We start from the raw sequence: 27,103 nt of genomic DNA, 5'->3' as shown, positions 1-27,103 counted from the left end.
CTCTGCTTCCGCCGCCACTTCTCCCTCGAAAATAACTTGGTACATTAAATGAGCATATAAGGGCGTCGTGACGGTGGGGTATGGATACAATGTGATCAGCCCTTTGCATAGCAGTAAACTACATGCTAAAACATCCTAGACTTATTTTCAGAAATCAATCCTGTGGATGTGGTGGAAAGAAGCAGGCACTCACAGACTAAGATGCGAACATAAATAAAATAACATAAAAATCAACACCATTGAAACACACAAGGATTCAACATTTAACACACCACCTTTTGCTACAAAATAAAGTCTAAATCGTAGTATAAATTGTCTAATGCTCTCAAGCTAATAACCACAGCTTCAAATCCAAATCCAATTCCTAGTACATGTAGGCTAGCTAACTGGTTTTCATACTGGTGTTTACAAATAACTGTCTCACAATACTCTATTTAGAACTCATTATTCTCACAAGAGACTGAACACATGAACCAATCCACTTCAACCAGATCTTGCCTGCAAATCACAACCATAATAATTAAGCAATGAAAGCATAAAAAATAACAAATAGGGCAGGGAAAAAGAAAAAACTCATAATTAGGATCTGATAAGAGATGAACTGTACCAATGGTGAACGGGAACGAGAGATGCTCCTACTGCGGCTTCGGCTTGGGCTCCTGCTGGGACTGTGCTTTGGACTACTACTGACCCTTTTGTTACGAGAAGGCTGCAGAATACCAATTTCATTTCAGAAACAAAAGATGTGAAGCAACTTCATTCAAGCATGCATATTTTTCCTTTCTTCTATTTATCTATTTATTTTGAAAAAGCACTTTTGTTTGTGGGTGAAAGAGAGTTTGTCAAACTAAAACAATCAAGGATGATTAGATTATACTGACCAATGGTAGTGGGGATCTGGATCTTGATCGAGATCTGCAAAAGTTTCAAAAACAATCCAATTCAATATCCACAACGTTCCTTTAAGACCTTTGTGATCCAAAGGCATCGGTGCCACTTCCACGTTGTAGTTTACCACATTCAAACGCAACAAACAAAATTACTAGAAATCCTTAGCAGCATTCAACAGCAAAGCTTTGAACCCAATGCATATTCAGCCTCATCATTAGGAGAATGATTTTTACCCACCGAGTCAAGCAAAACTAAATGAACCAAATCAAGAGAAGCTAGACCAGAATTGATGCACCATAACATATAATACTAAACGAAAAGCATGAAGAGCGGTCCCATTTGTATCATCGCATGCCACATAGGGAGCCAGAGTGCAAGGCGTAGTTGTTGAAGGAATTTCAAATTTGTCTACGTTGCTGACTTGTGGTTGGTGGTACCCCACTAGCATGCACTTCATAGAAATCCAGCTTTAAAACAAAACCATCTTTACTACTCGGGTCTAAGCATGCATAACATATTAGAATTAGTGCACTATCAGGGGTTTGCCAAAGGTGCCCATCAACAAAATTGCATACCTCCACAACCAAATGACTTGCAGGAATTTGAGCACCATTCCCCATCAAGTCCCTAACATGCAATTCCAGATCGCCGCAAAATGCTGGATCTAGAAAACAAACAAGGCAACCTTTTCATAATCATGGCATCATAACCAGGCAATCTGGTACCCTTTCTCAAGTAACCCCAATCCATCTTTGAATAATAAAAAGAAGGAAAAATTACCAATAAGTTCTATTTTGCTATCAAAATTATATGGAGTCCTATTAAGTTTCAATATGACCAACTAAGCGGTTGTTTGGGGTTTACTTATTTAGTGCGGTTTTGACTTTTTATGAAAAGATATGCAGAGAAGTAGACAGATGATGTGACCCAAACAACCCCTAAATCCTATTTGTCATAAAATATTCCCAAAAGGTTCATTCCTTCATAATGGTGTATTTTAAGAAGCATGGATCCGGATACATGACATAATATGAATACGACACGGACAAGCCGACACAACAATTCTAAAAAAATATAGGACACAACACATGGAAAGACACACATAAAATATATAATTTTATATATTTATTACATGTCATATCTATGAATATATATATCATTCTAAGCCAATAAATAAATAAATACAATATAATACTAATTTCTATAAATTGATGGGCAAACTTCATTTAACCCCCCTGTGGTTTGGCCCATGTGTGGAATGCCCCCCTTGTTATTTGAAAATAACCACATAACCCCCATATGTTTTGTGGACTAAAATGAACACCAACTTCTGTTAACAGAACATGTAAATTGACAATTATACCCTCGTCTTTTTCTGTTTATGAATGTAAGTTATATGCATATATATATTCAACAATTCACCTTTTTCCAAAACGACTTTTTTTAATTTTTTATTTTTTGTTGTCTCCCAATCTGAGAGTGTAGAGAAGCATTGGCAGCCTCCATTTCCGAAGAAACCCCCATCCTTCCTCTTCTCCTGACAGTCCCCCACATCGCCTCATCTCCATCTCCGGAAACCTCCATTTCCAGCAGGCCCTTCCTCTTTCCCTCTAGCAGCCGCTCACTGCTCCACCCTCCCTCCTCTTCCTATTTTTTTCTTTTTCTTCTCCAATAAGTATAGAATAACTACACCAATAGATATGGAAAAGTAAAAATCAAGAGAGAGAAAGAGAGTTCAAACAGTTGATTTTTGAGAAAATTGGAAGGTAACCATCAAAGAATTTAGACAAAACCATAGAATTCATTCAATGTCACATATATGGTAACAAAGCTACAAATCTTGTTTAAAATAAGAAGAAAAACAATAAAATTGAGAGAGAGGATTAGAGGCAAGCAAAATAACTTTTGAGGATCAACTGGGTAATTGTTGAAGTGAGGCTCTTTCGAGATTGAATTTGCTGCATTTTTCTTTGGGAATGTTTCTGAATTTTAGGTGGAGGGAGGGAGGAGCTTCGCTGGGTTTTCTTGTATTTTTCGTCTGAAATTGAAAGAGTGGAGCAAGTGGCACCGGTGGAAGTGGAAGGGATGATGAGAGGTAGAGGAATGGTAGGTTTGTAATTTTAGAGACTTATTAAAGTGGTTTTGGTCTGAAAAAATGTCATATTCATACCAACTCTCAACAAATGCGTGTGAATTACACTTTTGGTTAGTTTTGACAAAAAATTGTAACTGTGCATTTTAGTCCATAAACCACGTGCGGGTTATGTGGTTATTTTCAAATGATAGGGGGGCAATCCGCACATGGGCCAAATCACGAAGAGGTAAAATGAAGTTTTCCCTAAATTGATATTATTTTTCTTTTATCATTGTATTCTAAGTTATTTTGTTCAAAAGTATAATTAGTTTCATGTGTGTTTAATCATTGGACAAGTGTGTTTAAGCAATGGATTCGTGTGTCTTCCAAGTGTCCAAAGAGTGTCCAAGTCTAATTTCTTTTTAAAAAAATAGGATACGTTTGGATGTGTGTTGAACACGTGTCAGGAAAGTATCCAACGAGTGTTGGTGTGTTCGACATGGACACGGCACCCTTTTAGAAGTGTACGTGCTACTTACAGTGTATCTTATCCCAATTTTATCCCTAATTTAATATGAACAATAATTCTAACTTAATTAAATTTAAAATTTTAATTTTAAAAATTATAAATATTATATTAAAAAATTATAAATAAATCATGAATAAATTATATTATAAATATAAATTTTTTTAGTGTACACAATCTAAAGAAAAATAATACTGTAACAAATTTATATATTTCTCAATGCATGAAATAGTTGATGAATCTTATACTTGTACTTTTGTTTATGAAAATTCATTTAATTTCAATAATTAAAAATATTTTTAATATAAATTTTAAACAAAATAAAATATATATGAAATTTTTGGTTAATATTTAATGAGAAAGATAAAATTAAATAAAATATACTACTATGAAAAATTGAGCTCTTTTATAATAATATAAAATAAAAAATAAAATATGACTTATTATTAATATTAAAATTTAATATAACTCAATAATAATTTTCAAAACATAATTGAACTTCCTGATAATGTTTTCATTGTGATTTATGATTTTTTTTAATACAATATCGTAATTTTACTTAGATTAAAAATATTTATAAAATTGTTGTTCATATTAAATGAGAAGTAAAATTGGGATAAGATACACCATTATGGAAGAATGAACTTTTCACGAACATTTTACAACAAATAGGATTTAGTTATCCATATTAAAACTTGATAGGACGCAATAGTAATCTTAAGAGCAAAATATGTAATTTTCCCTAAAAAGAACTGTGCAAAGCAAGAACACTAGAACGGGAGGAAACACGAACAGCATGGGATGTTAAAGCCTCACAAGGTAGAGGGTCTAGATACCAAAACCTTTTTCTTTTTATGCTAAAAAGAACCCCATTCAACATCAAATCAATGAACGACAGTGCATTTGAACAAATGCTGAACTCCGATGGAACAAATCCATATGTTAAAATAAATAAAATGCTGCATGCCATAGAGAGGAACAAAGAAAAAGATATATGCTCCAATTGCTATACAACTTGAAAACACAAATGTGTTTCACTCTAAAATGGCTTCCTTTCTTTTTTTCTTCTCTTTGTGCTCCCCTCTCTCTAGGTGGTGGTTCATTCCGTCAAGATAAGGAGTAAAAAAAAAAAAAACTGGGGGAAAAGATAATAAAGAAGCTCGGGACCATTTATTTCCAAATTTAAAAGATGAATATAGGGGAAAATGAATTGAAGCAAAAAGGAAAGAAGAGAAGAGGTTTTAAAAAATTAGGAGTCTGGTTACAGAGAAAAAATGAAAAGATATAATGGGACTAACTCGATTCCACTTTTACATATTTGTACTTTGTACTCATCATTAAATGCCCCACATTTTCGAGGTAATGGATTCTCTATTTTCTTCTCTAGCTAAACCAATTTCGGAAAAGGAAATTTTTAAGGGCTGTTTGGTAACATTCACATTTTCATTTTTAAAGTTTTCAAAAATGAAGATGAAAAAGTCCAGAAAAAAAAATGATTTTTGAATTATTGTTTAAAAATCAAACAGCTATTTAAAATGGTTTCCTGAAAATGAAACCAAACCAAACGCTGTTGAAGAGTTAATCTTCAAATTAAGGACTATACACCTGACAATGCATACATAGAAACAGAATGTTCAATCATGCATGATTTTGAGGGGGAAAAGAAACCCTCTTCTTAAAAACATGATTCTGGCCCTCTTTGCTACCCCAAAAAAGGTAACTAGAATGAAGAGTATATTAAGGTTCACTGGAATGAAGAATATAATAAGGTTCACTAGAATGAAGAATATAATTTTGGTCGACATGAACTAAACACAAACTTGAGATGCATCAAGAAATCCATAAGAGAATACATTTGAGAGAGAGAGAATAATCGCCAGCAATTACACCAAATTATATAAAAATTATCAGTCAAGATAAAATCTGTCAAATGAGGATAAACAGGAAGTGAACTAAAAACAAACTTGAGATGCATCAAGAAATCCATCAGAGAATACATTTGAGAGAGAGAGAGAGAAAGAGAGAATAATCGCCATCAAAGTCAGAACAGGGAGTTCACCAGCCAGCAATTACACTAAATTATATAAAAATTATCAGTCAAGATAAAATCTGTCAAATGAGGACTAACTGGAGAATTCAGATATATTTGGCAACCCACATAATTAAAAAAGAACAAGAAAAGAATATTCAGACAAATGCAGCAAGGACATATGAGAACTGAGGAAATGAATAACTAAAAAGAATATCATCAACAGCCTCAGGAAATTAAAAAATGAGACTGTTTTAAGGGTATGACTGTAAGAGTGACTGTAAGAGTGAGGCCAAATCCCATTGTAACCGAAACACACACAAACTACCATCAAAGTAAGTCCACCACATTTTCCATATAATATGAGAACTTCAATACAAACCAAAAAATAAAAAAGTCAAAAAAATCTGTTGAACAAATGAGACGAAAGCATACCTTGATGCAGAGCGAAGAGATGACTCAGAATGAGGCCGTGATGAAACAGACCTCGAACGAGATCTATATGGAGACCGATGAGAATATTTGGCCCTTGGAGACTTACTGCATGACACCTTAATCTTGGTGATCCGCACTAAAAATAAAACCATAACACAAGCTTAACTATCAATAAGAAATAAAGTAAACCTTCTGCTCCTGCTGCTATAGCTATAGCTACGACTGGGACTTCTGCTTCTTGAATAATATGGACTACGGCTGGGACTCCTTGAACCATACTCCATCACCTAGAATTGGTAAGTAGATAGTAAAGTGATGCATACACAACTTATATAAGGGAGAGAGAGAGAGAGAGAGAAGGGGAAAAACAGGCTGATTGCCAAAGCATTAGTGGATTTTTTTATGAGGCATTGTACAGTTGTTTTGACCACAAGATAGTTGTACATGGTTTTAGCAGATGGGTCTCTCAACACATCCGTCATGACATACCCGTATATAAGCCCGAGAAAATTGGTTACGGAACAGAGAATCATCAAGTTTCCTGATCTGCAGAGCGGTTTTCAGAAAATATGTTTATGTTTGTCAACCCCAAGATAGGGATAGGATACAATAACCATAACGAGCTAATATAAAAGTTCACAAATATTTTCAAGTATCATTAGATTCAGAGGAATAAATTTCACTTACCGCATATTTCATGTCATCAGAGTTTGTATAATCTACAATCCCTCTCATGCCTAAAAAATACAGTAACCATAAAAGTCAATTAACAGGTGGTTAGAACAAATGTGTATCTGGTTCATAACTACAACGTGCATATCCAAAAGCAATCAACGACAGTTTCTCAATCAACATACCATTCAGCTCACCAATAGACATATCTAGCTTATGATGAGCTCCATTATCTACAGACATGTACTCAAAACTTGGAACATATGTAAGCTAAAAGGAGCACGTTTTTAGAACATTTGCCTTACTTGTTAAGATATACAATACAAGTCACCTGATTCCAAAATTTGTGAGTATCCCTTTGCCCACCATGAAACCCGTTAGAGCTGGGCCAAAATGAGACTTAACAAAACCCAGCCATGTGCATTTAACAACTGGGCATCAAATTTCACAATAGACAAAAGTAAAACACATAAGAACAAGTTGGCATACAGAGAAGAATTCTTGGCATTTAATGGTGCACATTGTAACACATGAAAGACATGACCACCCAACAAGTACGGACGCAAGCACGAGACACAACACAAGCACGCTGACATGACAGTTCCCAAAAATGTAAGACATGGATGATGTGTAGGCCAGCACTGTTAGAACTTTAAAACTGAATTTAAATATTTTTTATTTTATTGTGGTTTCAAGCTGAAAGTAAGGGGAAATTTAGGGCTTCTACTAGCGTATGGAAGAAATCGGGGTAAGGCTTAATGAATAAGAAGGAATATTGATTTTGGGGGCTGTTTTGGGTGCTGTGAACAGTGTTTGGGATGTGAAAGTGCTGAAATTTAAGAAAGAAAAACAAAGAAGAAGGTAGTTTCTAAGAATCACTCCTAAAGGCCTTAGGCATCATACCTAGCGTTTGGTTGCATCACACAATAAGTAAAAAAAGCTTCAAAAGCACTGATAATTCTCTAAAATATCAACTCTATTGAATTAAAAACATTACATGACTTTATATAGACTTTGGATACTTAATCAACTAGGATACCGAAATAGAAAACTACTAAAATTTTGACCTTCAAAACACATCTAAGACCAAATAAGAAACATAAACAAAAACCAATTAAATAACTTGATCCACAAGGCGACCCCTAGGCAACCCCTACAGTCCATGTCAGCAAATCTAAAACTCAACAAAACACCCGACCTAAAAATCATAAATAGCTTAAAATAATCATAAAATAAAACTAATTATACTAGAAACATGATTATGTAGGTTCCTATCGGCTTCTCTTTGAAATCTTGCCAATTTCCAAATATCATTGCTTCTTTGAATTTTATTTTCCTTGAGCCTCTTGTAGTCTGCATCAACAAAACTACTGCCTAAAGTCTAATAAAGGAGGAGAGTTTAATTCATATAAATCTACATTGTTTTATTTTAGCATTTGGACCACAAGTTATTTTGTTTAAACTTGTAATGTGTTTTGTATGTATTTAAGTGCATGCACGCGTATCGCCCACGTGTCTGATGCATGTCCAAATATTAAAAAATAAAAATAAAATAAACAATAAGACACGCTTGTATGTATCCGATACACGTCATGAAGCGCACAACACAAACACATCACCTTCTTAGAAGTGTCCATGCTATTTAGACCATCGCTAAAATTATCATTAAGCTATGTCCTTTATTTAATGCAAAAAAATTATATATATGCGCTAAGAAGCATTAACACAAACATGCAAAACAACAAATATATCACAAGTCGATGCGATATTTTTCAAAAAATGTAAAATAAGCTCACAACACCACATGTATAAATGTTATAGAACCAATTCCAAATGTTAACAATTTTTATTGATCATTTACCCTATAAGAAACAAATGTTGCTAATTTTAGTTTCAAAATTGCCACATTATTTTCCAAACACATTACCTAACATCAATGTGCTGATGCACCTTCATTCAAACATGAATACAACATCCTGCTAAACATATACAAGTTTTTAAGTCCCATTCTACTACTATTTGTTGTTGCCCGTTAAGGGCATTAATCTACACCTACATGATAAATGCACCTTTCTTTAAACATGTAATTGACCTCACTAAACATAAGTAATTGCCCTGTGTAGCATCAAAGAACCATTTAAAATTGTCTCTTGGAGTAAAGGCACACATCCATCATAACATCAACAAATGGACACACGTAATTCAACTTACCATCACGATCACGAAAAACTTGAGAGAAGCAGACATCCCCAGCTCGACGCATGTGATCCTAGAGAACAATAATGTATTATAAGAACCCATCCTATTAGCAAAGACAACAGGTGGCTGTGCATATATGTGGCTTTTTTTTGGGGGATGGGTGTTTAAAAAGCTACCTCCAACAGACAAGTGGAGAGAATTTATGCTCACCTTCAGGTCTTGCCATGAAGCAGAAGAAGGTAATCCAGTGACCAAAACTGTTAGGCAAAGCAATACAATTAATGTCTAATTGCAGCAATACAATTAGAGAGAGAGAGAGAGAGTTGGGGGAGGGGGGGGGGGGGGAGTATGAACCACGATAGTCAGAACGCCTAGAAACTCCACCACGACTACTACCACCACTATAGCTACTGTAGCGATCAACTGATGACGATCCTCGCCCGCCATGTGCAAGTTCAACCTATGTATACACAAATAAAACACAAGGTAAGATATTGAACAACAGAGCAACACCAATGAGATAAAAGTGACACAATTGCAAGGTATTAGTAATTTAAAACTAAGATGGATGACTTACTCTTAATCGATTTCCATCAAAATTATAGCCATCACGGCCGCGAATGGCATCTTCAGCATCGCGATAATCTTCAAACTGAAATATATATAACCAAATAAAATTTGAGAGAAATGAACCCCCCCCCCCCCCCCAAAAAAAAAAAAAAAAAAAAAAAGAGTGGAGAAGAATGTGACTGAATAATAATCAAACCACTTGTTCAGTTCTGAAAGAAACATTTGTAAATGTCAAAAGCTATCATTATCTACAGAAAACATGACACCATGACTTAATATCAACATCCTAGAGTAATTCTAGATATGTTTTAAAATTTGAACTCACCTCCACAAAGGCATAACCAGGAGGTCTTGGAGGGATTTTCAGATCAATATCAACAATGCGCCCGTACTGCAATGAAACAACCAACAACTATTAAAGTTAATAAACACTTGATAAGGTATAATAATTTCTTAAGGATGCCAATCTACATGGTCCAACGAGTGTGTTAGAAAGAATGAAGTCCTAGCTACATTCAAACTGAACCACTGTCACTGGATGAGCAAACCTTATGCTACAAAATACCATCCCAAAGCTTTTGACATGCTAATAGGGTCAATTGGAACAAGTGAATTATTTTTATTATTAAAAAAATAATAACTTTCAAAAAAATTCCCAAATCAGGCACAAAAAATGGTTTATAGTAAAGAGAAAAAAGAGGCTAAAAAAATAAAGGGTAAACTACCAATAGATCATAATACTTGGACTTAATTCCCATAAAAAAATGTTTTATAGTAAAGAGAAAAAAGAGGCTAATAAAATAAAGGATAAACTACTAATAGGTCCTAATACTTGAACTTAATTCCCATAAAGTCTTGTTGAAAATAACTACTAGTAAAATCGTCACTAAAAATCATTTTTTGTGACGATTTTTTGCATATGTCGCTAAAAATTAACATTTAGTTACTTTTTTTTGTCACGATTTTTATAAATTGTAGCTAAAACTAGTAATTATACTTTTTGTGATGAATTTTTCAAACTGTCGCTGAAAGTTGAAAATTAGTGACTTTTTTGTGACTTTTTTTAAACTAGTGACATTTTTTTTGACAATTTTCAAACTGTCACTGAAAATTAACAATTAGTGACGTTTTTTAATAGTGTTTGATGAAAAATGCCGTTAATTCTTACAGAACCTATTAAACAATAAGTCCAACTATTAAGACTTACACGTAAGTCTCCCTAAAATAAACTTCACATAACGCATTAAGTTATCAAAAGTGTACCAAGGCCCCCACCCCTTTTGGGATATGCTTTACTTTCAAATAACGCCTCATACTTTCAGACTTTAAATTCTATTCATACTTAGTGTTGTGACTTGTCTTTTGCTAAATTTAGTAAAAAGCAAAAACAAATCCAAAAACAAACATAATATATATATATATATATATATAACGAAACTTGTGAGTATAAAAGCTAGTTACTTTGTCTATCATTAATACCAAATAGCCAAAAAATGTCTAATAAGGTACAACCTCATTGAAAATAGCAAAGTGTTATCTTAAATAGCAAAGTGTTATCTTAAATATGGATGGCATGTGTGTAGGCATGCAAATTTTTAGCAAATTACAAATTGCCACATATTTTAAAAGACCTAAAAATATGACCCTATTATTAGCAAAACAAGTGCTGTGACATGTGTAATAGGTCTCAATTACATATTACATGAATGGCCGAACCACAAGTAGCCACATGTCAAAATAATGCAGTTTTCAAGATAATAAGTCTTGGATGAATTAAAATAAGCCACTTGGCCCATGGGACCTGTAGGAGGAGATAAATATTTCCTTCAATCAAATTGGGCTATGTCTTCAAATAAATATTGATTTTTAACTCTTCAAAATAAATAAACAAAGGGACATGAAACAGACCGTTGGAGTCAAAATCGAGTCGGGTTAGTTGGATTTTGCGGGTGATTCAATCCCATGAACAGCCCTAGTACAATGTGTATTTAGGCCTATCAATGTTCATGCTTACGATTGTTTGGCTTTAGTTGTATGACCTTTACATTTTTAAACCAATTACAACTTGAGTCAACAAAGTGTTGTGCCAACTAGTTGTTCAGCAAAATGAAACATATCTCACCCTCTATTGTATAGTTCTATGACTTCAATTAAAGACACACACCGCCATGTTTTTCCTCACTAACTCAATCGACATTAGTTTTGGTCTTCCCTTCTTTCAGCAGTCACAATGAGGCTTGTCTTTCTTCCTTATTCAAGTAGATAGTCTTCATTCCTTGTAGGTAAACTATTTTACTTAGTTTTCTGTTATTTTACTCCTTGCAAATGTGACCACCTCTAATTTTAACTTCCTCGTCTAGCCACTTATCTGTCAAGTGCAATCTCGAACAACTTCTATTTCTTTGGTCGCCAAAGAAGTACTTGATGATCAAGCTTTATTTATTTATTGACTACTTTTTGTAAGTGAATATATAAGATCTTCAAATGTCTTTAAAAAATAAGATGAAACTTACAAATGTTAATTGTGTGAGCTCTAAATAAGAAAGTACTTCCATACACTTTGTTATCATTAGGGCATGAAGTAGAAAACCAAAATAACCTATTGGGAGGAGGATAATTAGCAGGGAAGCAATGCTTTCTAATTAAGATGCTTGGGACTTGGAAGATGATGCTAACACTATATGGAACTCGATGGCCAATTGTATAAGGAGAATCTCAAGGGAAGTGTTTGGAGAGTCGAAAGGAACGGGACCTAACTCTAAGAAAACTTGGTGATGGAAAGAAGAGGTTCAAGCGGCAGTTAAGGCAAAAAAAGAGTGTTTTAAAAAGTGGCAGAAGGATAGAACTGAGGAAAACCTTAAAAGCTATAGATTGGCTAATAAGAAGGTTAAGAAAGTAGTGAAAAAAGCTAAGTTGAAAATTTATAATGACTTGTACACTAGATTAGATAGTAAGGAGGGAGAGAAAAGGGTGTACAAACTTGCTAAGATACGAGAGAGGAAAACAAAAGATTTTAATCAAATTAAGTGCATCAAGACTGAGGATTCTAAGGTATTGGTGAAAGCTAAAGAGATTAAGGAAAGATGGAAGAACTATTTTGAGAAATTATTAAATAAGGAACATGGAGATACGTCAATAGGGGAAGAAATAGCTAGTAATACGATAAACCAATACTACAGGTTCTATCGCAGGATTAGGAACTTTGAAGTGGAGATCGCACTTAAGAAGATGGAATCAAATAAGGCTTTAGGACCCGATGATATCCCTTTGAAAGCTTGGAAGTGTTTGGGTAAAAAAGAGGCTGCCTGGTTGATCAGGTTGTTTAGCAAAATTTTGTTGACTAGAAACATGCCAGATAAGTGGAGGAAGAATATTTTAGTGTCAATCTATAAGAATAAAGGAGATGTCCAAAATTGCAACAACTATAGAGGAATCAAACTAATGTGTCATATAATGAAAGTGTGGGAGAGGGTGATGGAACTCCGATTGCGAGATATAATACAGGTGTCAGAGAATCAATTTTGATTTATGCCTGACAGGTCAACAATGAAAGCGATTTATCTGTTGAGGAGAGTAATAGAAAAATATAGAGAAAAGAAAAGATGCATTCATATGGTGTTCATCGACCTTGAAAAAGCCTATGATAGAATATCTTGGGATATAATATGGTGGGTGTTAGAGAAGAAAGGAGTGACAAAAGGTTACATTGATGTGATTAAGAACATGTATGAAGGGGTAATGATCACTATTAGATCGCCTGCTGGAGAGACAAATGAATTTCCTATCACTGTAGGGTTACACCAAGGATCTATCTTAGGCCTTATCTTTTTGCATTAGTTATGGATGAGTTAACGAGAAATATTCAGGATGACGTGCCATAGTATATACTTTTTGCAGATGATATTGTGTTAGTGGACGGAACTAGAGAAAGAATTAACACAAAGTTAGAGATTTGGAGAAAAACACTTAAATTTGAAGGATTCCGGATAAGCAGAACTAAGACAGAGTACATGGAGTGTAAATTTAGTAACAGTAACAATGAAAGCCGAGGAAAAGTGAAGATTGAGAACTAAGAACTGCCAAAAAGTGAACATTTTCATTATTTAGGGTCGATTGTCACAACGGCGGGGGAGATTGATGCAGATGTGACCCATAGGATTAAGGTGGGATGGCTTAAGTGAAAAAGTGCGTCTGGGATACTGTGCGATAAATGAATACCCACTAGACTAAAAGGTAAGTTCTATAGAACGACTATTAGACCAGCAATGTTATATGGGACGGAGTGTTGAACAACCAAGAAACAACATGTAGATAAGATGAGTGTTGCTGAGATGAGGATACTAAGGTGGATGTGTGGCAAAACTAGACAAGACAGAATTAGGAATGAGTCTATCCGGGAATGGGTTGGAGTAACACCGATAAAAGATAAGTTAAGAGAGAATTGATTAAGATGGTTTGGTCATATTCAACGGAGACCAATAGAGACAGTAGTGAAGAGATGCAATGTAGTGACGGTAGCTGAAAGTGGTAGGGGACCGGGTAGGCCTAAATTAACATTGGCTAGCGTTGTAAATAGAGATATGGATCTACTTAATTTGACTAACGAAATGTCATTTGATAGAGCCGCGTGAAGAAGAAGGATTCATGTAGCCGACCCTATTTGATGGGACTTAAGGCTTGGTTTGATTTGGTTTAAGTGTTTCAACATAAGCCATGCCAAAAAATAAAATAAAACAAAATAAGGATATCAACTACGAATTGTTATAAAATAAAACCACAACCAAGGTTGAAGAATGAAAAAGATTGCTAGCAAAAACTAAACTTAGATATGACCAATTGCACCATTTTTTTGATTGGTTAATTATGCAGTATGACAAATTGATATAAAAAGCTCTTTAAAAAATGGGTAAATTACACTAACCTCCCTTGAGGTTTGTAGAAAAGACAAGAAGCCCACAGTTTTAACATAATTACATTGACATCCCTTTTAGTAAAATTAAAAAGACCAAAACTAGTGCAGATGAGATGACGACACAAAGATACACAAGATAAAATATACATTTCAACGTCAAAGAGATGACAACATCATTTTTTCATTCATAAGACTAACAACATGCTGATAAAAATGAGGGCAAGTATTAAATGAATTAAAACCTTAAAACAACTAGTGTAATTATGCCAAACTTGTGAGTTTTACAGTATTTTCTCCAAACCTCAAGCGAAGTCAATGTAATTTAACCTAAAAAAAAAATGTAACTACATAGATGGAATTTGATTCCGTTATAAAGGGATAGATGCAGCATTCAAGTACTGGTCGTCAGATCATGTGTGTATGTGGATTGCATGTTCATGCATGTGTGTGTGAAAAAACAAAAAAACCTACACTAGATCTCATTCAAAGAACACCTAATTACAATTTTTTATTATTTTTTTCTTTTTTCCCTAATTTTTTCTATGCTAACCCAGTGGCAACAAGGACAACGCACATCAACAAGTGATGGATTTTACTCGTAGCATATAATATAATGAAAACATGTGAAACAGTGCAAGAAGTTTGCTATTAACAGTATAGAGTAAAAAAATTTAAAAAGAAAGGAAGAAACAAGAAATATAACCGAACCTTGTAAAATAGATCCTCTACTTCTCTCTCACGAATATCACCAGGAAGATTGCCAACATAAAGAGTTCGGCTAGCACGGCTGCTCATTTTTTTCTGAAACCATCACAAAATTTGGGTAAGTTAATACAAAATTGGTTTTGAAGGTAAACTACATCAACAGCCTGTATAAAGAAGTAATATAGATAGCTATGCAGAAAATAAAATATGCTTAAAATAGTAAATATTTTTAGGGCAAACTTCACTTTACCCCCTTTGGTTTGGCCATGTGCAATTTACCTCTCTAAAGTTTGGAAATAACCACATAACCGCCTTGTGGTTTGTGATTGAAGTGCCCCGTTAAACATTCTGTCCAATTTACCAGCAAGTGTGAAACACGTGGCAGATATAAAGGGGCTATATACTCATTTTCAAATTTCAAAGGGGTAAATCGCAAATGGAATAATGCACAGGGGGTTAAAGTGCACTTAGTCTTCCAAACAAATGACGAAAATATCAATAGTTCAAACAATAAAGTTACTTATATACAGGGGCATTTTAGTCTTTTCATTAAATTGTTAACGGGTTTAATAATGCACTTCAGTTCACAAACCACAAAGGGGTTATGTGGTCATTTCCAAATGTTAGAAGGGTAAACCGCACATGGCCCAAATCAGGTAAAGTGAAGTTTGCTCATTTTTTTAATTAGAAATTCACAATAATATTTTTTTCAATTAAAAAGTCATGGTAAATGAAAATATTAGGGGAATGGGAAGACTTAAAATAACATCAAATGCATTAATAAAAAATTATATGAATTTTTTTAATTAACTAAGCATATAACCCTTGACATAATGGAATGGTAGGAAAATAATTCATTAGGATTCTTGTAGAAACAACTACATTTGATTGGAACAGAACGCAGTTTGGCATGGTTTATAAACTCATAAAACACAAGAATTAAACTGCATAAAACACAGCATCAAAACTGCCATAAAAGTATTTACTTTAAAGTAAACCCTATATTTGGCTTAAAGAAGACAATTTAACATGTATTGACAAAACAAAATCTACCTAAATGCATAGACATAAACTACCGTAAAATGTCACCTAAACGTAGAAAATAAAATATGCTCAAAAAAATTAATTATTGATAAATTAGAAATTCACTATTATTATGCTGCTTACAATAATTAGCATGCATATAAGTCGACAAAAAATTCCATAATTAGTTAGGATTAATTACACTTTACCCCCTTGTTGATTTACCTGAAAACACATTACCTCCTTGAACTTTAAAAATGTAACCTTAACCTCCCTGTGATCTGCGGTAAACTGTGAGGCTCAACTATTAACGAATTTTACAAAATGTCTATATTGCCCTTATTTTTTCTCCAATTTTCTTGTCTAAGCCACAATCGCTAGAACTTCTCTTCCTCTCTAGAAATTATACAACATCACAAACCCTTTCCAAACTCCCGTCATACCCAAATCCAAATCCATTGCAAATAACACGTCCCAAACCCAAACACATCTTCTTTCCTCCTGAAAACAAGTCCATATAGATACTAATGGTGTTTCCTAAAACTTTTGCAAGAGGTAACATTTTGAATTTGATGATTTTCGATTTCAATATATGGCTTAAAATCTAATAAACCAAAGAAACATTTTCAATTCCTAACCATACAAATATGAACAACGGTTGCATTGAAGTTGCTCCTGTGCATTTAGTTAACGTCTCAAAGAAAAGAAAAGAAAATCTTTTATTTTTCTCTTAGTTTTTATCTCCAGATCATTGTTAAAAAGCAGGTTATCATTACGTGTGTGCGATGATACATGTGGATTGACAGGTATTGGCTCCTTTGGAGTACTTGATTGAGAAAGTTGGGGCTTGTGTGTGTGTGTAATGATAAGGAGAAAAGGTGGCTTCAGAAATGGTGGGCTTGGGTTGTTGGAGAAAGACAAGGAGATGAAAGGGGTAGATGGAGGGTGACCTGTGCTGCAGTGAAGCCATGAAGGGAAGGAGGTGGACGGATGAGGAGAAGAAAAAAGAAGATAAAGAAAAGGGAAAGGGGGCAAAAGCGCCACTTATTCAATTATGTCTTGCTACATGCGCTTAATTTGCTGTTAATGTTACTTTTGCACTTTAATTCGGAATACAAGGAGGTTATATGTATATTTTAGGACCATAAGGAGGTAATGTATTTTCAAGCTAAGCCACGGCATCTCCAGCAATGCTACGTAAAATAGCTATTCAAAATTCACTTTTTCTATTTTACCTATCCACTTTTTCAATACACATTCCAACAATACTCTGTACATTAACTACCTTTTTAAACTATTTTTTTCTTTATAAACATAATTATATTTTTCAACCAATCATTTTTTTTTTTGGGGAAAAATACTATATTTTTTATATGGTCATATTTTTTTGCAAGAGCCATTAATTTTTCATATATATATATATGGAAGTAAGGCCAAGTTTGGCAACCTAAAAATAATCCATTTTTTTATCTTTTTTCCATCACATCACCTCTCTACTTTTCTGCACATCTTTTCGTAAAAAGACAAAAAGTCTCCTTATTTAGGTCATCCCAAACAACCCTTAATACTCCATTTGTCATTTTGTGTATTACATTTTTCTTATCAGGCACATAGTGGTTGAATATGAGTAAATCTCAAGTAAGACCTATTATATTAATGATTATGAATATATCATCATATAGTAAGTAAAATATAATAGAAAATATGATCAATCTAAAATTATTATTAGTTTTTAAATCTCAGAATCAAATATTTTGTAGTGTGAGGTTATGGATAAATAAAAATTTTTGCAATAGCATAGCATAGCATAGATTAGATATAAAAGTATATATATATATATATATATTAAATGTTAGCTTGATCAACAATGAATTCACTGCAAGTAAAATAATAATAAATAAATAAATAAAAAGCTCCGCATTAACCCAATTAGTTATGAGGACAAACTCTCATACATGAGGAATAAACCAAACACAAGTGTACAGAACAAGGAAAAAGATCATTATTTGCAGCGTGTTTTTTTTTTTTTTTTTTCTAATGAATGCAAAAACCCTAAACCCATTTTTCATAAATGTAAAGCTTAAAAGGAAAGACGAATACACAATCCAGGAGTAAAGATCAGTTATAAAAACAAAGAAATTCAACGAATCAATAAGTCTAATCAACAAGCACTCAAACAAAAAAACAAAAAAGGAGGGATTCTATGTATGAACAATTTAAGAGAAACGAAGAAACAAATAGTAGGTTTGATTTTGATTAAAAAAATTGTAAGGTTTGATGATTTGATTGAGGAGATAATGAGGATATACCTGATAGAGAAGGGAGTGAACGAAGACGCCCAGAAGTGACGAACAGAGAGGAGGTTAGAGGAGGAGGTTCGAGAGAAAGTCGTAACGGGAGTTGGATTCTGTACGTCTCATCCCTATGTAAAGTTTAAGGGGCAGGTATAAGAACTTAAAAAAAAAAATTAAGCAAAATAACAAAAAATTATGAAAATTTTTATTGACATTAATAATAAAAATTTTAAATTTTTTTATGTATTTGTAATATTTTTTTTTAAGTTATCAGTGGATACTAATTCCCCCCCAAAAAAAAGACTTCGTTTGATTTAATTTTGAAATGTAATTTTGGAAAAGAGTTTGTTAAAATTTGAAAAGTTGTTTGCTATAATAATTTTGAGATGAATTTTTTTTTTTTTTTTTTTTGTAGTTTAATAGATGAGTGTAATAGAAAATTAATTGATTGATGTGTAAAATATAAAAAAATGATAAAGAAGAGAAGACATAAAAAATGAGAAGACATAAAAAATGTAATTGATTAATGTATACAAAAAAAAAAAAAAAAAAAGGATAGAGGAGAGGGAAAAAAAATATTTGTAAACCAAACATATTTTTTAATCTAAAATTTGATTTAAAAACTAAACCAAACATTGTCTTAGTAAAATATGGGATGTAACTCTTTGTGGCCTTATTTGGTGCAATTTATTAGAAATTAAAAGTTGGTAATCATAAATACATCTTCTCTAACTTTTAGATTATCAACTTTTTTTTAACTTGTTTAAATTAATTATGCCTAATAAGTTATAAGCAGAAAATGTATCAAACAATCAAATACAAGCTCTCAAATTAAAATAAGTTATAATTACCTCTTTTAAATTGTAATAAGCACCCGTTGTTGAAGTAGGAGCATACATTCATTGAACTGGGCTAACACTACATAATAACAATTTTTGTGTTTGCCCAAGCCCATTTAACCCTAACATTTGGCCTCTATATCTGTTCAAGTCCAATCAAAAAATAATTATAAATTTCAAACTCACCCATAAGGCTAATGTCAAAAAATAAAATATTTTATAATTAAATTAAATTAAATCACACATTATATATTTTTAAATAAATAAACTGATATCATTATAAATTGAAAGATTTTATGTATAAATTAAAAAATTTCTTAAATAAATTCAATCAAATATCATCACAAATGTGAATTTCAATAAAATCAATAAATATAAGTCTAACTCCTTATAAAAAATATATATTTTAATATATTATTATTAATTAATTTAATAACAGATCAAACTGAGTCAAAAGTATAAGTCTCAAACCTAACATATTAATATATTAGGCTGAAAATATTGATCTAACACCAACTCTATGAACTGTAACAATATTTTCAAATTCTAAAAAAATAAGACGAGACATGCCAACCGCCGATGCCCACTACATATTGAAGTGCATCTCTTTAGACTCTAATTTTGTGTTCGGTTGGGGGATTAAGAGATGGATTTAAAAATAAAAAGGTCAAAAGTGTATGAAATTAGATGAAACGTTATACATTTTATTCTCATTTCACATGCCTTTTTTCTTTTTCTTTTCAAATCCTCTAACGAAATATAGCGTAAATGTAAATAGCCCACAAAGGGCAAATGAAAGAAACATATGCAACTAAAGAGGAACAAAAATTTGTGATCACTAATTTATTAGTTAGATAAAAAATAAATAAAAAGGATATTATCATTTTTTAATTAAAATATATATTTATTTCAATATTTATTCATCATCTATATTAATTTTGAATACAATAATGATCGAGATTCCCATTTTTTGGAGACCCCACAACAAAAAGGGTTGTGGGGTCTCCAAAAAGTGGGGGTTTCAAGCATTTTTCTTTAAAAAATAAGTATAATTTATATATTTATTTATTTTTATTATTTTTTTTGAATGTGTGTAATAGAGGTGAGTATGATTCAGAATACTTAAACCAAGACAATCCATTACCTACAATTTCATTAAATTGGAACCAAACCAATCTATGAAAATCTTGGAACTAATTTGAACCGAACCATTAAACCACGGTTCAATTCGATTTAAAATCACAATTTTTAAAATATTAACATTATTTACAACACGATCACAAAATTTTATTTACAACTATTTACATAATTGTTTAAAACTAGTTCTATCACTATACAAAAATATTCTTATAATAATAAAAAGTTATAATTCATATATATATATATATATATGTATTTGATACTATTAAAATATTTTAGTACTTACATTAGGTAATAAATTATCTATATAATTTAAATATTTCGATTTAATTTCAACTAAATTCGTAGTTATAAAATCATGAATCGAACCGTGAGGTAAGGTTCAACTATTTCTTTTTTTAGATTCATGATTTGTTTATTTTAAAAACGAGAACCGAACCATGTATTAAAAAAATAAATCAAATCGTACAATTTAATTTAAATCAAATAAATTTATAATTTTTTCAATTTTTATGCACGTGGTAAAATTTATTTAGTGCTCTTGAACAATCACATATCAATACTCTTCACCCACACAATAAAGCATATTTTTTATTATTACACAATTATTTAAGGAAAATGAGTGAGAACACTAATTAGTGCTATCACTAATGATGTGGTAGTGGGCCCCACCAGGAATGATTTGATGTTTTGGCCTTGGTGTTATATATATATTTTTTTTTATTGAGTGCCATGTCATTAGTGATCTTTTTAGAGCTCCAAAATTAGTGGTCTCTATTTAATTTAAAATCATAAATTACTTCTTATTTTGACCATTAAAATACACTTAACACGCCACGACCCCAAATAATTTATTTATTTATTTATTTTTTGGTTAAAAATCCGTGCGCCCACAGTTTTCCCTTTCTTCAACGCGGTCCAAATTTCGTATAAAGTGCCCCACCCAACCAGCCTGTACCCACCTTCATTCATCCCTTTCTCTAGATTCTCTCCCTCTTCAGCATCAGAAAGATGGCGGATTCGAACGCCAAGACTTCAATTGAATCCTTCAGAAAATGGGTTGTCGACCACAAGCTTCGAGCAGTTGGTAATCTCTTTCATATCCTTGCTTTCTTTGCGTATGAAATATGAATGTATAGTTATTAGGCATATGTATTCGATTTGAGGGCGTTGATTTGGATCTTCTTTGCATTTCCATGTGTGTAAAAAAAAAAAAAAAAAGGGTGTTTATGGCTGAGCGGTATTACGGGTTCGATCGCCTACAATTGGTCTCAACCCGCCATGAAAACCAGTGTCAAGCTCATTCATGCCAGGTACTCACTCCTCTCACTTTGTATTTCAAATTTTTTTTTTTTAAACTTCGATCCCTTTTTAATGTGATTTATTTAGTATTATATATGTTTATTTTTATTTTTATTTTTTCTGTTTTTGAATCGCAATTAATTTGGGTATTTGTTGAATGAAATGGTTTTCTGCTTTTTAAAATGATTTAAATTTCAGTTAACTCTCATTCACTTATAGAATTTATTCATGCCAGGGTTTGGTTCAAGGGATTTCACTTATTGGAATAAAAATTGTATTTTGGTTACATATTTTGAACCTTGAACTTTGGAAGTCAATTTGTGTTTTTGTTTGAATGGAGTTTTGATTATTTGATATACATGGTTCTAATCAAGCTTTAATCAATTTCATGGTTTTTTTTTTTCAATCAGTAGGAGTTCATTTACAAAATATTATGATTCATGAGAAACAAATTTACAAGAAGCATATAAAAAAAACTAAAAAAAAAACGATAATAACCTTATAGTCATCCACCCCAAGTGAGTTAAATTGAAGACCAAGGTTGTAATATTATACCACCAACTGAATGTCACTGAGCCGCATGGGTATCAACATCAATGACAAATGATATGAACTTTGATTTTTGAGTATTTTGATTGTTTCTTATTTTCCCAAAGATTTGGGATATTGGACGGATAGATTAATTGATTGGTGTGGTGTTTGTGTGCGCTTCATTGTGGTTGAGCATAAATATTTGTGGATCAAATTTTAGAATGTTTTGTTCTTTCTTTTGATTCCCTTCCCCTCTCCATTGTTTCATCATCTCACACCTTATTTTTTTAATTATTATCACTTGGAAATAACAACCGACGCACATGAAGGGCCAAATATGTCCAAATTCTCACACATGAACACTATGAACGTGTGAATGTGTCTCCCCGTCTGCGTATGTGAGTTTGACCCGCCTTTGACTCTGCTTGCTTTTGACTCCCTATGAGCCTACAATTTCATCAAAGTCTATGCCTTTCTTCTAACCAAAGCCTTTTACCACTAACCCGGCTTTGTATCAATATATAGAAATTTATAGGAATAGCAAATGGTAATATCAATTTTCTCCATTGTCCTTCGCACAACACAAGGATTCAATATTATATCAAGTGATGTACCATGCTCACTCACTCATGTAAAAGAATGGGCAAATGATAAAACAATGTGCACTGGTGCAAATGTGTCTGGAAGTGTTCTTGCACGATATATCATTCTATTCTCCTTTTTGCTCCCATTGCTACTGCCTTGAATACATATATATATGTATATATATTGTTGATTTCTTCTTCACCTGCACTCTCTTCTTCCAACTTGTTCTGTTGCTAGCTCGTTCATTCCTTTTTGCCTATTGATTTGAATTCAGGTTGCACGCACAAGCTCTTACACTTGCTGCATTAGCCGGAGCTGCTGTAGTTGAGTACTATGACCACAAATCGGGAGAAAAAGCAGAACGCTATGCAAAATTCCTCCAAATCAATCCCCACTCACACAAGGATTAAAAAATTTTAGGCTTAAAATCAATCGTGGATAGTGCATTTATTTCTGTTAATGCAATATTTTATCCTTCATATTACCCAGGTTGGTATGAATGTAATCTGAATTTCTGGTAGCTGAGAAGTTACCAGGCAGGCAAATTTTGTATTTGATTACAGAATTAACAGACATAAATTTTGTATCCAAGTACATAAAATAACAGCCTGAGCAATTGAGTGATAATGTTTTCTTTTTGGAAAAAGATTGGGAGCTCTATGGTACTATTTGGTACAGTTTATTGTAAGTTAAAAGTTGATAATAAAAAAGTAGAAACTAAAAGGCTCCGTTTGGCACAACTCTCCAATTATAGTTTTATCCATTGATTTGAATGCGTTGTTTGTTTTGAGCTTTCAAACTATAATTCTATACCCATTTTTCAAAACTCAATTCAAAATATAATCATTACTTTTCAAAACTCATAATCAAACACATAATTCAAAACTCTTTTCAAAACTCAATTAAAATCAATATTTTAATTCAGTAGTGATTGGGGGCCCGAAAACGGGACCCCCGAATGCCCCGAAATTTTTTTTTTTTTTTTTTTTTTTTTTCAGCAGACGAAGAAGAGAAGGAGGGGAGGGGGAGGGGGAGGGGGGAGGAGGAGGGGGAGGAAGGACTGGAGGGGGCCTAAAAAATGGAGGAAGAAGACGGAGGAAGAAGAGGTGGCGATCGGCTACAGAGGCGGAGGCGACGAGCAGAGGCGGCGATCGGCGACGGAGGCGGAGGCGCGGCGACGAGCAGAGGCGGCGATCGGCGACGGAGGCGCGGCGACGCGATCGGCGACCGGCGACCTGTCTTCCCTCTCTCTCTCTTTCTCTCTTCTCTCTCTCCCTCTCCCTCTCTGTCTCTGCGAAGAAGAAGAAGAAGAAGAAAATGGCGGAAGAAAAGAAAAGAAAAAAAAAAAAAAAAAAATCAAAACCCAAAACGACGTCGTTTTGGGTTTTGAGCCAAATTCGAGCCACCCTTTTCGGGCCCTCAAACATTACTCATTTTAATTTTGTTAAGATTTTAAGTATTTTAATATTTAAATATGTTACAATTTTTTTAATTTTAAAATTTTAAAATATTTTATAAAAATAAATTCAAACTCTATTTTATAAAAATATTTTTAAATATTTCAATTTTTTTGTTATGTATTTGGTTACAATTTGAGTGTAGAATTGTGAAAGTAGTATGGAGTTTTGAGTTATGAGTTTTAAAAATAATTTCTTAATTGAGTTTTGTTTTATGTATTTCGTTACGATTTAAGTGTAGAGTTGTTTTTAAATTTAAAATATTAACATTTGAAATTATTTAAATTTTTTAAATTTTTACTATTTAAATTTTTTGAATATTTATTTAAATTTTTTACTTATTAAATTTTTTAGATTATTTAAATATTTATGATTTAAATTTTTTGAATATTTATTTTGAAAAAAAATTATTTCCTTTGTAGTATTTTCAATTAAAAAATTGATTAATGTTATTTTCTGTTAATAATAAATTTTTTAATTGAATTTTAAAAAGAGTTTGGTTATGAGTGTTGATCAGAATTTTCAATAGTGTGAAAATAGTGTGTTTTGTTATGAGTTATAACAATTTGAATTAAGTTTTGAAAACTCTTTCCAAAATTCATAACCAAACAAATTTTCTTACTTCACATGTTAAATCAAACTTTCAAAACTCAATTTCATACTCAATTCAACACTCTATTCAAAAATCATAACCAATCAAATTTTCTACACTCAAATTATAATTCCACAACTCACAAACTCAAAATACAACTCATACTCTCAAATAATATTTACAAAACTCTACCAAACGCAACCAAAGTATCTCTTTTTCAGTTTCTAAATAATTAATTTTTCTCAATTTATTTAAATTATTTTTGCCTAACAATAATGTTTGAGAGCTCTAATAAAACTCTAATGATGTGGAGAGTATTTATGTGAAGGTGAGGTTCACACTCCTCTCTCTATCTCTCTCTACGCTCTCTTTTTTCTATCTCACTAGAGCTTCATGTAATTAGAGCTATGTATTATTACTTTTAGTTAGAGCTATATATCATTACTCTATGTGATGTTTGTATCTTATTTATTTATTTATTTCTTTGTCCTCAAATTAGAGTTTTAAATTTAGAGTTTTATATTATTTCCCTTTCTGTTTTTTGTATCATTACTCTATGTGATGTTTGTATCTTATTTATTTATTTTTTTCTTTGTCCCCAAATTAGAGTTCTAAATTTAGAACTTTATATTATTTCCCTTCCTTTTTTTTTGTTTGTTTCACCCATTGTTTGAGCAGAAAATATTTTTTTTACTTTCTTTTCGTCTTTGATAGATTAGGGGGTCACTAATATGGGGAGGGGAGGCAAGATTCAAACTCTTCACACTTTTGCTCCTTTTTTTTTTTTTGACATTTTTTTTTTTGTTTATTTAATTTTTTTGGGGCCAATGGTGATGCCCATAGACAACAAATAGGTTAAGTGACGTATGTCCCTAGGCAATATGAAATTAATTGTGTACAAAATTGGCTAATCTGTGCTCAAAACCTGTTAGTTGAACAAGTCATACGTTGTTTGATTTATTGGAATAAGAAATAATAGAACAGAATAAGAAAGAATAGAATATAATGGTCATTTCTTACGCAATGATCATTCTTTTAGAATATGAATGATTCCATTTATAATGTATTTTTTATTATTCTTTTTAATCAACTAAATATGAAAATAGATATTTTGATAGAATAATTATTTTATCAAAAATGCTTTAGAGCTCTAATATAAGAGCTCTAATAGCTCTAATGAGAATGTGGGACCCACTCTGATGTGATGTTTGTACCTTGCCTTGGTTTTTTTTTTTTTTTTTTTTTACTTGGACACATCACTAGAGCTCAAATTAGAGCTCTAGATTTAGAGCTCTCTAGCATTTCCCATTTAAAATTGAAATTTTCAACCGAACAACCTTTAGAATACTCGGTTAATAAAATTTTGTTTTTTAAGATACATACTTTTGTCTGTATTAAAAATGTTGACCTCCTATTTGAAAAACATAAGCATTGGGGAATTAACACATTAGTAGTACATTTTAAAAATATTTACAGGCTAGTGGAAAAATTTATGACTTCAATCATTAAAATTTGTAAAGTTCACCATTAATTTGAATTTTTTTCTCCAAATATATACTGATTTGTTATTTACCCATATACGATCAGGGTGGTGGTTAAAGCTGTTTTTGGATAATAGATTTGGATAGGGATTTGTAAAAGCAAAAAGAAATGTTAGTGAAATGTGAATAAAATATAACTACATTTCACCTATATCTTTTCCCATACGCTTTCCAAATCACTACCCAAATTTATAATCCAAATACAGCCTAAAAGTTATTATGTTTGGGAAAGGATAATCCATAGAATTTTAACTAAACAGGAACAATTTTTGCACTCTATACTCTTTCAATCCATAACAAAACCTACATGATGTTGTTCATATCAACCAAATAGTATCAACTTCATTTCCATTTTATAGAAACAATTATCAAAACCATGTAAATTTCTAGGGAGGGGATAAAAATTAGCCGCTGAATAAGTAAATGCAAAACCAATTTTGGACAATCATTTCTAGAGACCTGTAAAACACAAGAAGCACATATCCCAGACAAGCCCAACTAGTTCTACGAAAATAAGTGTTTTGGTACTTTCTTTTATCATATTGTAGGTTTGACACCATCTTAATTTAATTTGGTTTTAAGTCATGATAATGTATGCAAAACTAAATAAATTCTCCACCCCCCCCCCCCCCCCCCCCCCCTCTCATTTAGTCCCAGAGCAGTATGGATGTGACCAGACCCTTTTTGATGTATCCATGATAACGATTTCATTGCATGAAACGACTCACCATGTATAAATGCAAACTTATTTTAAAAACGAGTTATGTGATCATCTGTAATCTTTCT

General features: G+C 32.4%; 2 protein-coding genes across 7 annotated transcripts; one reads left to right on the top strand and one right to left on the bottom strand.

Annotated features, from left to right (window-relative positions):
• Positions 1 to 197: 197 nt before the first annotated feature.
• LOC114315494 (serine/arginine-rich splicing factor SR30) lies at positions 198 to 18,458 on the bottom strand. Of its 6 annotated transcripts, none has more exons than XM_028262107.2 (15): positions 18,346 to 18,458; positions 15,293 to 15,361; positions 15,017 to 15,109; positions 9,722 to 9,787; positions 9,404 to 9,478; positions 9,181 to 9,286; positions 9,037 to 9,083; positions 8,839 to 8,896; positions 6,643 to 6,692; positions 6,445 to 6,501; positions 6,145 to 6,242; positions 5,956 to 6,060; positions 882 to 915; positions 608 to 709; positions 198 to 498 (listed from the first exon to the last, which is right to left on the bottom strand). In XM_028262107.2, exons 2-15 carry the CDS (start codon positions 15,317 to 15,319, stop codon positions 484 to 486), a joined length of 933 nt encoding a protein of 310 aa, XP_028117908.2. In that variant the 5' UTR covers positions 15,320 to 15,361; positions 18,346 to 18,458; the 3' UTR covers positions 198 to 483. The 6 variants fall into 6 exon arrangements, 2 of the variants coding, with proteins under 2 accessions (XP_028117908.2, XP_082771039.1); XR_003647822.2 differs by lacking the exon at positions 198 to 498 and adding an exon at positions 1,467 to 1,555 and having other exon boundaries at positions 661 to 709; XM_082914913.1 differs by lacking the exon at positions 15,293 to 15,361.
• Positions 18,459 to 21,224: 2,766 nt separating this feature from the next.
• LOC114315495 (uncharacterized) lies at positions 21,225 to 23,373 on the top strand. The gene is made up of 3 exons (XM_028262110.2): positions 21,225 to 21,396; positions 21,532 to 21,622; positions 23,002 to 23,373. The coding sequence occupies exons 1-3, from the start codon at positions 21,321 to 21,323 to the stop codon at positions 23,135 to 23,137; spliced, it is 303 nt and encodes a 100-aa protein (XP_028117911.2). The 5' UTR covers positions 21,225 to 21,320; the 3' UTR covers positions 23,138 to 23,373.
• Positions 23,374 to 27,103: the final 3,730 nt, after the last annotated feature.

This window comes from Camellia sinensis, chromosome 2 (genome assembly GCF_055761805.1).
Source record: "Camellia sinensis isolate YWXY chromosome 2, ASM5576180v1, whole genome shotgun sequence".
In the NCBI taxonomy this organism is placed as follows: Eukaryota; Viridiplantae; Streptophyta; class Magnoliopsida; order Ericales; family Theaceae; genus Camellia; species Camellia sinensis.
This window is presented reverse-complemented; position numbering and strand designations above follow the sequence as displayed.